This window comes from Giraffa tippelskirchi, chromosome 4, assembly GCF_054371585.1.
Source record: "Giraffa tippelskirchi isolate mGirTip1 chromosome 4, T2T-mGirTip1v1.2.pri, whole genome shotgun sequence".
In the NCBI taxonomy this organism is placed as follows: domain Eukaryota; kingdom Metazoa; phylum Chordata; class Mammalia; order Artiodactyla; family Giraffidae; genus Giraffa; species Giraffa tippelskirchi.
This window is the reverse complement of record NC_137278.1, coordinates 164,658,955-164,672,897: the sequence shown is the minus strand read 5'-3', so window position 1 is coordinate 164,672,897 and position 13,943 is coordinate 164,658,955. Positions and strand designations below refer to the sequence as shown.

Genomic DNA, 13,943 nt, shown 5'->3' with positions numbered 1-13,943 from the left:
CCGGACACCCTGCCCCCCGCCACTCCCCCAGGAAAGATTCCTTCTCCTGTAGACATCTTCTGTTCTTTTAGCAACTGATCTGTTTCTTCTGTTCCCTGGTAACCGTGACTGGCATTGAATCATTTCTTGGTTTAATGGTTTTAAGAATTCTTTTTTTTGACATGACTTAACACAGGTCAGAAACATTACTTTGCTGACAAAGGTCTGTCTAGTCAAAGCTATGGTGTTTCCAGTAGGCATGTAAGGATGTAAGAGTTGGACCATAAAGAAAGCTGAGTGCCAAAGAATTGATGCTTTTGGACTGTGGTTTTGGAGAAGACTCTTGAGAGTCCCTTGGACTGCAAGGAGGTGAAACCTGTTAATCCTAAAGGAAATCAACCCTGAATATTCATTGGAAGGATTGATACTGAAGCTAAAGCTCCAATACTTTGGCCACCTGATGCAAAGAGCCAACTCGTTAGAAAAGACCTGGATACTGGGAAAGATTGAGGGGAGGAGGAGAAGAGGACAACAGAGGATGAGATGGTTGGATGGTATCACAGACTCAATGGATGTGAGTTTGAGCAAACTCCAGGAGACAGTGAAGGAAAGGGAAGCCTGGCGTGCTGCAGTCCATGGGGTTGAAAAGAGTCCAATGAGCAACTGAACAACAACACAGGTCAACCTCAGCCTTTGTGAAAAAGTAAGCCTCAGCCCTCATCACCTGCCCATTCCCGGAGCATGGATTCGAGAAGCCTCCTGGGCACTGGTTGCAGTCTGGCCCGTAGAAGCCTTGGCAGCATTTTGGAATCTGAAAAACAAAATGCATGTTGCCTTTTGGAATCCCAAGCAGAGTGCCAGTTCCTCAAAGGAAATTCATTTTATTCATTTTCATTTCCATTACAATCACAGACAGTATCGGCCCCCTCCCCTCCTCAGGAGAATCCCTTTTTCTCGGGTGGATGACAGCGTGGCTTGTGCTCAGCCATCTGTTCACTGTGAATCTCCTGAGGGCTGCCCCTGGCTGCCTGCCCGGCTCTGGCACTGTACGAGCAAGAGAGACACAGGCTTGTGCTCATGTGTTCCAGCTAGTCAGGGAAGACACAAATAATAAATTAAAAAAAAAAAAGAGGATTTCAGAGAGTGGTATGTGCTGGGAAAATGAAGTTCTGTTATCAAGTGGTGGCTGGTGACAGAGGTGTGGGGCCACTGGGGGGCCACTGTGGACTGGGTGGTGACAGAGGAGGTGATGGTGGAATGGAGACTTGAGAGATGAGTCAGCCCCGAGAAAACCTGCAAAAGCATTCTGAGGGAGGAAATAGCAAAGGCACATATGCTGAGGTGGGAATGAGGGTGAGAGACACGCCAAGGGCACCGCTGAGTGTGAGCCAGGTAGGGGAGTGTCAGGGGTGTGGGCTCTGTATTAAGAGCCATGGGAACCATGGGATGGATGCAAAGATGCAGGGAAGAGATAACTTGGCCACTACATGGAGACTCGGCTCAAAGCTTCCTTTGCAGGAAAATGTGGTCAAGCTTCCACTGGCAACCTCTGATTCACAGACCCTGGGGCACAAGAACTGCCCAGCCTGCTGGCTTCTGTATGGGCCTTGGTGGCCTGGATGAGGTTCCTGGCCACACACACACGCCTCACCTTCACGGTGGCGTTACAGTATCTGGCACATCCATTCTTCAGGCTCCTGATTCGGCCAGTGTAGAGACACTTGTGAACAAAGAGTGTCTGGAAGAAAGTCAAAAAGAAAAAGCATTGCAGTCTGCATTTTGAGGTCATATGGGCATCACTTGACTTCTCTATACACTAGACGATCTATTTCCTCCAGTTTACCATAGATCCCAGGATAGAGTACTAAAGCACACAGCTCACTTGGATCCAGGCAGAACTCAGTCACCTGTTAAGCCTCTGTTTCCTTGTTGGGAGAATACAGGCCAGGGTTTGCATGATGACCTGGGGCATAGGTACCTTTCATCTGCTCTTGTGTCCTGTCAGATATTGCTAATCGATCAGGGAACACGTTCCTGTGCATTGCAGATGTGGTTTCGCCTTCCTTCCAATTAATAACCATCTCTAACCTCCTCCTGGACAAAGGAGCCTGGAGGACTACTGTCCACAGGGTTGCAAAGAGTCAGACATGACTGAAGCAGCTTAGCACACACACACAAAACCTCCTTCTATAGAGAAATTCTGGAGCTATTAGAGTTTTCCACCCTAGTTTGTACAAAGATCTACCAAACAAAACAGTGCAGTCTGTGGGGTTATAGGGGCAGATTTCCTACCATTCTCTAACCTCTGATAGCCACTCAGAATGTTTGAGAACTACCATTTATTGAGAACCTCCTAGGGCCAGACACACTGCCCATAGGAGATCATCATTCTTTAACTCTGTGTGGATATTTCTCATCCCTTTTTTTTATAGATGAGGAAACCAAGGTTCCTCATCTATAAAATGGACAGGTTAAATCTTCTTTCTAAAGAACACTGCTGGTAAGTGGTAGGTCGAAAGAATGGGTCTTACCACCTACTAACTTTAGGATCTCAGAGGCAAGTCATACTGCCTCCTGGGCCTCAAGCTGCCTGATCTGTGAAATGGGACAAAAGTGCTGATCTCAACCGTCATCCTGAGTATTTAATCTGTGGCTCAGATTTTATGTTAGATAAAAACTAGTATCGAGGTACTCCTCATCTTAGGCTCTTACTCAAGAAGAAAGCCAGGAAAACTTCCACAGTCAGTAAAATCCTAAAATCTTAGATGTCTGGAGGAATTCTGAGGTCATTGAGGAAGAAGTACTCAACCCTCTCTTTGGCTGTCAGGATACCTAGCCAAGTACAGACCATAGGAGCCTGGGAGGGGCAGTTTGGGGCTCTCTGGGCTCTGACCCATGCATCTCATTTCTTCCTTTCCTCTCTTTCCTTGGGCAGAGGCAATGTAGGCTCATGGTCTGCACCTACCAGCTAAGTGACCTTGTGCACCATGGTCTGTTTTCCTTTTTAGATTAGAGCTTCTCAGGACAAAAACAAAACAATATCTTATTCATCATTATGCCCCCTGTTGTAGTTGTAGTTGTTGTTTTAGTTGCTAGGTTGTGTCTTTAGGACCCCACGGACTGTAGTTCACCAGTCTCCCCATCCATGGGATTTCCCAAGCAAGAATACTGGACTGGGTTGCCATTTCCTTCTCCAGGAGATCCTCCTGACAGGAATCAAACCTGGGACTCCTGCACTGCAGGCAGATTCTTTACCACTGAGCCACCAGGTAAGCCCTTATGCTCCCTAACTAACTCTATAACCCTCAGTAGACATGGTGTGGAATTCAAAGGAGCTTGACAAGGTTTTGTTGGTTCTAGTGTCATTTTCTTGATATTTCATTTATTCCTCTCCAGAAAGATGCTTGGGAAGAGCAGACACAAATAAAGTGTAGCAGAACATGCCCCCTCCAAATGTGCCATGTGGATTATTTTGAGCTAAAGGCATTTAAAAAATAGCAGATACAAAAACTTGTATACAAGTTAAAGATGTATAACATAGTGATAATGACTTGATATAGGTATATATTGTGAAATATATTTCACATTTTAGTTACTTTTCCACAATTACCCATCTTTGCTCAATCTACTCTATAAACACTTGGGTTTTGTTATTTCTCTGGGTCTTCATTCTCCTATGGAAGCTCTTGTGCTCAGCTGCTAAGTTGTGTCCAACTCTTTGCGACCCCACGGACTGTAGCCCACCAGGCTCAGACTCTGTCCATGGGATCTCCTAGGCAAGAGTCCCTTGGACTGCAAGGAGATCCAACCAGTCCATCCTAAAGGAGATCAGTCCTAGGTGTTCATTGGAAGGACTGATGAAGCTGAAACTCCAATGCTTTGGCCACCTCATGTGAAGAGCTGACTCATTGGAAAAGACCCTGATGCTGGGAAACATTGAAGGCAGGAGGAGAAGGGGATGACAGAGGATGAGATGATTGGACGGCATCACCAACTCAATGGACATGAGTTTGAGCAAGCTCCAGGAGTTGGTGATGGACAAGGAGGCCTGACGTGCTGCAGTCCACGGGGTTGCAAAGAGTTGGACACAACTGAGTGACTGAACTGATGTACATGTAAAAAAAAATTGTGCTTTTCTCCTGTTAGTTTATCTTATATCAACTTAATTTGCAGGCCCAGCCAGGGACCCTAAGAGGGTGGAGGTTAAGTTTTGTATCTCTTAAACAAACACTGGATTTTATTTAAGAGGAAAACTAGAGAGGAAACATTTACTGAGTGGCTATTTGATCCAGGCATTGCACTTGGGTTTTTATCTATGCTAATCCTGCTTCTGCTGCCGCTGTTGCTATTATTATTATTATTACTATTTACAGATAAGAAAATTAAGAGTAAAAATGTGAAGCAACTTACCTTGGATAAGTGAGCAAGAACTCAAACACAGATCTGTGAGCTATCTTTCTCCCAGATAGAGGAGGCTAAGAGCCAACTTTTTATTATTCGAGTTGGAATGACTATCTTTTAAGAAGAGGGAAGGTGGGAAGGATGAGAAACCACACCCATGGGGTTGCTGGGGTGACATGTGCTTCCCTGAAGCTGTCACACTCACTGTGGGCTCGGAGTTGGCAGGACATTTGCTCCAGTACACCAGGGAACAACTCACACACGTGCCCTGGAAGGAAGGACAGGGGTCAGTGTAAGGAGCAGCAGGCCACTGCATCTGACCTTATGTCTCCTTGTGCCCTTAGAAAGGTGGTCCCACTAGCATCCCACTCTTGGCCCCTCTCCCCACCCTACTGCCTCCTTTCTAGAGAGAAGGAGTGATGTCAATGCCAGAGAGGTTTGGGAGAAGTAACTAGGTCTGCTCAGAGGAGCCCTTTCCTCATCTCCTCTCAGGTTCAGACTGCCTGCAGGCCTCAGGCTTCTGGTCGACCCTTAGCCATATAGAGAGGCCCCTGCCCCTGAGGGGACACTGCAGTTGCCCACCTGTTCCAAGGACGAAGCATCAGCATTGACTACACATTCAAGTCCTCTGACTTTCTCTACTGGGTTCTTTGCTTCAGCAGGTCAACCTTGGGCTTCCTCACCAGTTTCCAATTGGTCTGGGTGAGGGGCCAGCAGGATATCGGTGGGTAGGAGGAGCACAGGGTCAAGGTATGTCTTTCTTGCTCCCTCTCTGCTCGAGTGCCATCCCTCCAGCTCCTGGTGGACACCTCTTCTCCCCTTTGCCCTGCTCCCACTCCTACCCACCCTCGATCCTCTGTTGTAATGGTTTCCTGCCAGCTTCTCCTTGGATGGCCCAGCATCACTTGCTTGTTTCCTCAGCCCTGCCCACCCCTCTGTCACAGATTCTTAATTAAAGTCTCTTCATTTGAACCATTGGGATAAATTCTGTATCCGGCAGGGATCCTAACTGGTATAGAGAGTTATTAATTAAACCTTAGGCCCCAAGGCAGCTATGGGTTCTGAAAACTGAGATTTCTAGAAGGGACTAGATGTTCCTACTGTTTACTAGCCCTCAATACTTTTCAGAGAATGCACTGGTACTTTTAATAGATCTAATCAGAACAACCCTAAACCAGAGCATATTGGTTTGATTTAAATCCAGAGAAAACAGTAAAAGAAGACTTCATTCTAAGGTAGCTATGGGGAAGCTCTTCTTATTTAACCAAAATTCTTTGGATGGTGGCTCAAACCCACATCTTGATTCTTTTTGGTGGGGCCGGAATGGAGAATAAGCTCTTGAACAATCTGCAGGAAAGACTTGATAGGAGTCAACAGTTAGACTTGTTTAGAGCTCTTCCACCCTGAGCAGCTGTTGTTCAAGTTCAGGGAAGGAAGTTGTGGAGAACCAGGGCAGCTGTGACTCCCCGCCTTGTTGTGGGGTGGCTCTGGTCCAGGTTGTTCAAAAGCTTGTTGAAATTTAGTTGTTCTGATTAAAACCAGCTGAGCCAAAAAGTTGCAATGGAAATAGGAAACCCTGATTTTGGACTTCGGGCTTCCAGAACTGTTGAGAGAATAAATTTTTGTTACTTTGAGTCACTTGTTTTGTGGTAACTTGTTATGGCAGCTTTAGAAAATGAATATACCAGGGTAGCAATGATCAGTGTGGAAATTCCCCCAGGAATTTTGGTTTGTGTTTGATGAAACAGGACCTCAGGTCCCCCTGCCTCTTCATGAAGACAGAAAAGCCTTTAGAACGAGGCTCCCGTGTGAAACTCTCCCTGTCAGTTCCCTCAGAATCATGACAGAATGGTCTGCTCTGTGAGGGCTCTTTAGGGTCCCCTTATTGAGTTTCCCAGTTTCCTTACCAGTCTCATCTCTCTCTTGGTTTCATCACATCGATGGGGCAGGATTGGGATGATGGAGGGAGGTATGAGGACTCCAGTCAGCGTGTAAATTCGGCCGTTTTTGGCAGCGACCTCCATTTCTTTCAGTGCTATGTCATTTGCCAGAATCTGTCCCTGGAGACAAACAATGCCATCTTTCATCTTTCTGCCTGAGGAGCACTGGTGGCCCCCAGGCAGATCTGAATGGTGGCAACCTCTTGAAAGAGCCTTCAATTTCACTTAACTTTGTGCTGAGTGGAGGATTGCGGTTAGAAGGGCTTGGCTGACAGGGAAAGAAGAATCTGTTGAATGAAATTCTCAACTGATTCTAAGCAAGGATGTCCTTGCAGAAATGGTCCTTGCTGGTGCTGGACTGGGGAAGAGGTATAACTATTTGAGTTCTGTCATATATTTGCTATGAGACCTTGGGCAAACTGTTTTACCCCCATGGTGAAATGGAGATCCATTTGTTCAGATACAATGAATGACTCTATTTTGGGGTCTCAGGAGATATCAGTGAACAAACTCAAACAAGTTCCTGCTTATGTGGTAGGCAAGGGAGCAGAAAATGAACAAATTAGCAAAGAATTCTGATCTCTACTTTCCTTCCAAATCTCACTGGGTGATACTAATGGCAACACCATCCTTCTGGTGGCTCCAGTCAGAAGCTCAGGAAACATCTTTGGCTTCCTCTTTCCTTTGGGATCCAATGGGGGATCCCCATTGGATCCCTCAGCAAATTCTGTTGGTCTCCTTCAAAACACCTTCAGAATTCAACCACTCCTTTCCAGGTCTCAGCTACCACCCTGCTCTCAGTTACCATCATTCCTTCTATTTAACTAAGAAACTTCAACACAAATTCTAAAGGTTATTTTACACTTACAGTTATTAGAAAATAATGACTCTACTCCCCAGGTTGTATAATGCATGCTTAAGCCTATCTTATGCCCAATAATGTGTACCTCTATTTTGCCCCTTTCCCTGTCTCCCCGCTAGTCACCGCCACTCTCCTCTGAGTTACTACATTCCCTCCTAAATAGTCTCCCCGGATGTATGTCTGATCACATCATTCCACTGCTCAAAATCCTCTAACGGCTTTTTATCTCCTTTAAAGTACGAGCCTTCATCCTTGCCCTGAGTTTTTAGGCCATGTGTGACCTGACCACATCTCTCCTTCTCCTTCTTACTGCCTAGACCTCCTCTGACCTCAGTCCTCTTGTCCCTCTGTCTTGGCCCCGAGCACCTTGCTGTTCCTTGATCAGGTCGGCAAGCTCCTTGCTTCGCACTTTTGCACTCTCTGTTTCCTCTCTCTGGAATACTCTTCCCCCAGGTACTCACAGTGCCTATTCCTTCATTTCCATCAGGTCTTTGCTCACATATTTTCTTCTCCATAAGGATTTCTTAGACATTGTAATGTCAGCCCCATTCCCACTTGCTATTTCTCATCTTTGCATTGCTGTTTTTTTTTAACCTTAACACTTACTACTTTCATATAGGATATATTTAATTTGCTTATGGTCTATCATCTTATTTACTAGAATGAAAGTTCCATGCAACCAGGGACTTTCATCTGTTTGTCCCAAACTTAAGGGCATAGAATGATACCTGGCATATTCTTGGCACCCAACAGAAACTTGTTGAAAGGATGAGGGGGCATCAGCATCACCATCCATAGTGAGCCAACAGGAGACGTAATTTCTCTGCTGCCAGATTTCTGCTAATATTACAACCCTGAGAAGTTGGCTGAATAACACTGCCTTCTTTGAGTTTCTTACATAAGTCATGTTCCCTCCCACCTCAGGACCTTTGCACCTGCTTTGCCTTCTACCTGGAACTCTCTCCTACTCATCCTTTGAAGCATCATCTCCAGACTGAGGACTTCCAGAGCCCCAGATCTGCTGTATACTGCTGTTGCTGCTTCTGCTGCTCTAGAGCCCTCTTAACTTTCTCATGGGAGCCCTATATAATTGTAACTAAATAACTAACTAGTCACTAATTAGTTGCTTAAGGTTGTTTTCCTTGCTGGAATGTAAGCTTGTCTTTTCCACACCTTTATCCTTGGCTTCTAGTTTAGACTCACACACTTGGAGTTGCTCAGCAGATATTTGTGGAATGCCATAATGAACGAATGAAGCAATCACAAAGAGCTTGCGTTCAGGTAGGATAACCCGATGAACAGCCATAAGCAGAGGAAAAAACACATGTGAGCAATGACACCAGAGACAGAGTTTTCACTTACGTTGCTGGTTGTGTTAAATCTTATGATCTGGTTGGCCATGCTCCTGATGTGAGGGGTCGAAATGAGGGTGGCCACTTCCAGCTGCAAGAACACGAGAACAATGGAGATATTGACAGCAGCACCCAGAGTCTTCACTGGAAAAAATTACTTGAAAGTTTATGAAATAAGTGATGGGAGCTTTGCTGCCATGGGTTTTTCGAAGAGTTCTTAGATGACAGGTTCATTATTCACATAAGCATGTGCTCGGAGCTAAGCTAATGAATAATTGTCACACATTCTCTAGCACTAAAATACTGAAATTTAAGATCAGCTATCTTGAAAACAGGGAAAAAAATAGGGCAGGAAAGGAGGGCCAACCTGAGTAAATGGGACAATGTGGTATCTGATGAGTTCCAGAAGCTTCCGAGATCCCTGCAAATGAATCAAAATACTTCTTTAAGTCATTGAGGAAAACACAGATTTCCCTCTCTTGTGTAAAATTTCTCAAGGGACTTTGGTCACTTGGTCAATAAAAATAAATGACCCATAATCTCTCTTGGGAAATCCAGGGTGAGAAAACCCCATCCCCCAAATGACTAACATCTCCTACTTTGTGACAGGCAGGGGCTGTTCCCATAACATTATGTGCACCTCCCAACAGCCTTGTGAGGTGGGGATATTACTGACTCATTTTATGTGTGATAAGACTGAGTTTTAAAGCCATGTCCAAGGTCGCAAAGCTATTAATAACTTAGACTATAAGCCTAAGAAGTAACTCAAGGTCTCAGTTACTCTGCTCCGTCAACTCTCTCAATGTCTAAGGCTACCTTCTAGATTTTCTAAGACAGCCTCAGTTTGTGATTCTGTTTCACTCACTCCACAAATACCTGTGGACTCATCAGGCCATGCACTGGGTATTTAGGAACATACAGTCCCGTTAGGAACATGTGACCAGGACTCTTTCTTCTGTGTTCTTATGGTACATGTTCATCTCGCCTTCAAGGTCCTTTCCAAGGTTTCTCATGCTTCAGGAAATAGAAAAAGAGTCTTGGGACTCTAAGCAGGATGACCAGTCCCTGGAGGGGTGCCCTGGAGACAGTGGATGGAATTAAGGCACACAGGGGCCCCTCGCTGGGGGAAAAAGGCAGTGGCAGTTGACTGGATGACTGTCATCTCCCAGCTGAGTCCGAGCTGGGGGTTACAAGCTTCGAAGCCCCGAATTCTGCTACTTCAGTGGCACAGCCATAGCTACTGTGTCTTGGAAAGGTAAAGGATTGCAAATCGAGATCATAATAACCTCCAAGCGGCTGACCAGCTAGGGACATGTTTCAACAGTGTGAGGTCCCAGGTGGAAAGAAAGCCCTGAGGAACCCAAGTGCCATTCACCCAGATTCTTCTCTGCACTTCCACTTGGCCCCTATGCCAGGGGAATTACCTGGACGCAGAGAGACCACATATCCTCGTTTGTGTAGAACAACCCTGGTTTACAGCGATCATCCTGGCAGCCCCATTCACTCTCAAAATTGTCCTGGTGTGAACACTTGGAAGGCCACCATATCTATAGGTCAACAGCATTAAGCACAGGGTAGGGTGACTGGTAAGAATGTTGAAATTGACCACTAGCTGGCCAGCCCTGGAAGTGATGGTTTCTGTAACCCTGATTCTGTTACCATAACACTTGGAGCAAATCACTTAGCTTCTGTGTCTTAACTTTCCCTGACAACTACTGCATGGAACCCAGCCATGAGGACTTGCAGGCAGAAGCAATGCCAATACAAGTTTGAATGCTCAGTAGCAGAAAAGCTTGGAAAAAGTGGGGACCCCTTGAAAATATCAGACCAAAGTAGACTGCGAACTCCCAGAGGGCAGGAACTGGGTTTGTCTGGCTTATTAATCACTGTGTCCCCAGTCAGCATAGCAGGACTTGCATAAACATTTGTGCTACCAAGTTAAAGGGAGGAGGGAAGAGGTCCTGAGAAGGTCACTGAGGTTGACCTTGGGAATCTGAGTTTAGTCCTGGTTCTTCTTCTGTGTGACACAACCCTGAGCAAGCATCTCACACCTCTAGACTGCAAAATAACAGGGTTGGTTTGAACCCCTTCCAGCCCTCTATTTTATAGGAAAGACTTTATCAGCTGGATCATCCACTTCTAAAGCCTCAAGACTTCATTGGCATTGGACTCATTCTATAGGAAACTGGAGAATGAAAGGGACAAAGGAGTTGATCAGCATCACGCCACTATTGTCTGCACCTGCCACTTATCTGGCTGGGAGCCATTATCCAGCCAGAGTTTAGTCCAGATGGCTTAGATCCACAGGATTCGCTTACAGGTGCTGCTGTCGGAGAGCTTGTTGGTGCAATGCATTCTTTCCTTTATGTGGACATTCACTTTCTACTTGCTGTTTTACGTGAAAACAAACAAACAACAAAACTGACTTGTTTGGTGCCAGAGACAGAAAGGGAGAGTTTTTCTACCAAATGGCAACTACAACCTTGAACTCTGTAAATTCACCTCTTTTTGTCCCATTTTGCTCACAAGGTCTTTGTGAATTGGCAGGGGCTGGTCTCTTGCTCCCTTTGCTTTTATTTCTATCTAGTTCAGTGATGACATCATACACTGGGGTTTGTGATCAGTAGCCATGGTCTCTGCAGGGATCAGATGGTTCAGGACTGAAATCTGCTTCAGGGAGAAGCAGAAAGATAACTGCAAAGGAAACAAGGCATTCCCAAAGCAGAATTGGAAGACATTCTTCTAATGAAACCAATCTGCCTTTCATTTCATTGGCCTAACTGATGGGGAGCTTATTGTCTCTAGCTGACGTTCCTCCCTGAAGTCAAAGCTGAAGGATGTCATTAAGATGCGTGGAGAAAGAGCGAGCTTCCCATTGGCTGAGGAATCTTAACCCATATTGGCTCTGGACCAGAGAAAGCAGTAGAAAAGATGATTCTATTCCTCACCTAGAAATTGGAAGTGGAAAAACAATTTGAGACTCAGGATTGAGAGACTTGAAGTTATATGTTCTTTGTGAGAAGTAAGATATTGCCTTTGAGAGAAATGAGATTGAGAGCCAGGAGCAGTGCTGTGCTGTTAAATCCATTCTATGAGGAAAAAATAAGCCCTGATTTATAGTACTGGCCAGTTTCCATGATGTCAATATTCCTACCAGGGACTGAGTTCAAGCTACTGATGTGATTTCACTGAATGGAGCTGGGAAGTTGTTGTTGTTGCTCAGTTGCTAAGTCGTGCCTGACTGCAGCACACCAGGCTACCCTGTCCTTCACCATCTCCCGGAGCTTGCTCAAACTCATGTCCACTGAGTCAGTGATACCATCCAGGCATCTCATCCTGTCACCCCCTTCTCCTCCTGCTCTCAATCTTTCCCAGCATCAGGGTGTTTTCCAATGAGTCAGCCCTCTGAATCAGGTGGCCAAAGTAGTGGAGCTTCAGCTTCAGCATCAGTCCTTCCAATGAATATTCAGGACTGATTTCCTTTAGGATTGACTGGTTCAATCTCCATGCTGTCCAAGGGACTCTCAAGAGTCTTCTCCAGTACCACAGTTCGAGAGCATCAATTCTTTGATGCTCAACCTTCTTTATGGTCCAACTTTCACACTGGTACATGACTACTGGAAAACCAAAGCTTTGACTACACATACCTTTGATGGCAAACTGATGTCTTTGCTTTATAATATGTTGTCTAGGTTTGTCTAGGAGATGGGAAGAGTTACAGTCTATTCTCGAGAGCCTGAGTGAGACAGCCCCAGTCACTGCTGGAAGGAGTTACAAAAAGAGAGAAGCTTCTCAAACAAAAGTGCTTGACAGAAAAGAGCAAGGTTGACTTTTTCTATTCTAGCTAAAAGGTTTTAATTTTAAGTTCACCTGATTAGGTATCTGAGAACTCCTTTATTCTTATTAAAAAGTATCTGTATCAAAGAAAAACCATATAATCTCAGAATTTTAATAGATTCCCAGGGGAGAAATTATTACTTCTTTCGCTTTTAAAATTAAATATGAGTATGAGTTCTAAAGAGAAGAATAAGAGTTTTCCTATAATAGCTAGGTTTCAGGAAACCTGAGTGTGAATCATATTTTTAAAATAGCATCCTATTTTAAAGGCACTGGCAAATATGACTTTTTCAATGAAAACCTGTAACAAATCTCTAAATATGTTTAACATCCACTTGTAATGCAAGAGATTACCTTCTGACTTATTTTCTTGATACCTATATATATATATTTTTTTTAATGCAAAGCATTCTGGATGCAGGGCTTCTCAGGTGGCAGTAGTGGTCAAGAACCCACCTGCGAATGCAAGAGGCAGAGACACGGGTTCTATCCCTGGGTTGGAAAGATCCCTGGAGGAAGAAATGGTAACCCACTCCAGTATTCTTGCCTGGAGAATCCCATGGACAGAGGGGTCTGGGGGACTACAGTCCATAGGGTTGCAAAGAGTCAGATATGACTGAAGTGACTAAGCATGCATGCATTCTGGATGCGGAATATCCTTGTAGGTACCTGAAAGTATTTTAGAAAGGGATGTATCCATGTGACCCTCTGCATCATTCAGGCAACAAGTTTCAAGTGCCAAAAACAGTGTGACTTGATATCTGAGTTAGAAAGCTGGTGCTTACCACAATGTCTATTTCCAATGCCATGAAATCAGAATTCTTGGGGTAAGCTTCTGTAATCTGCCTATTTAACAAGTTCCCTGGGTAATTCTCTTATTTAAAAAAAATTATTTACTTATTTTTGGCTGTGCTGGATCTTTGTTGCTGCACAGGCATTTCTTGGGGGCAAGTGGGGGCTAATCTCTAGTTGTGGTGTGCAGGCTTCTCACTGCAGTAGCTTCTCTTGTTGTGGCTCCCTGGCTCTAGAGCACAGGCTTAACAGTTGTGACACAGGGGCTTAGTTGCTCTGCGGCACGTGGGATCCTCCTGGATCAGGGTTGAACTTGTGTCTCCATCACTGGCAGGATTATTTACCACTAAGCCACCAGAGAAGCCCTTTCTGGGTAATTCTTAAGCACACTAAAGTTTGAGGATCACTACTCTAAGAGACTCAGACCCCCTGTGTAATCAACACTGATCTACGTGAGGTCACAGTAGTTTTGTCCCATTTCCAAGATGATGGCAAGACCTCAGGGCACTGGGAAAAAGGTTGTGGCCTTTCCTATAATTTCACTATTTGGCATTCTGATAAAAAATTCCATAATTACCTAACCTTCTTTTCAGTTGGGCTTCTCTGATAGTTCAGTTGGTAAAGAATCCGCCTGCAATGCAGGAGACCCTGGTTCAATTCCTGGGTCAGGAAGATCCACTGGAGAAGGGATAGGCTACCCACTCCAGGATTCTTGGGCTTCCCTTGTGGCTCAGCTGGTAAAGAATATGCCTGCAATGCGGGACACCTGGATTTGATCCC

General features: G+C 45.0%; 1 protein-coding gene across 2 annotated transcripts in view; it reads right to left on the bottom strand.

Annotated features, from left to right (window-relative positions):
• Positions 1-13,943, bottom strand: part of STAB2 (stabilin 2) — a 164,892-nt gene that overhangs the window by 96,811 nt on the left and 54,138 nt on the right. For both annotated transcript variants that reach the window (XM_081595580.1, XM_081595578.1), the window contains 6 exons: positions 8,902-8,955; positions 8,545-8,625; positions 6,288-6,440; positions 4,586-4,648; positions 1,631-1,717; positions 704-790 (listed from right to left, as the gene is read on the bottom strand). In XM_081595580.1, the coding sequence (XP_081451706.1) occupies positions 704-790; positions 1,631-1,717; positions 4,586-4,648; positions 6,288-6,440; positions 8,545-8,625; positions 8,902-8,955 (525 nt within the window). The remainder of the gene's footprint in view (positions 1-703; positions 791-1,630; positions 1,718-4,585; positions 4,649-6,287; positions 6,441-8,544; positions 8,626-8,901; positions 8,956-13,943) is intronic.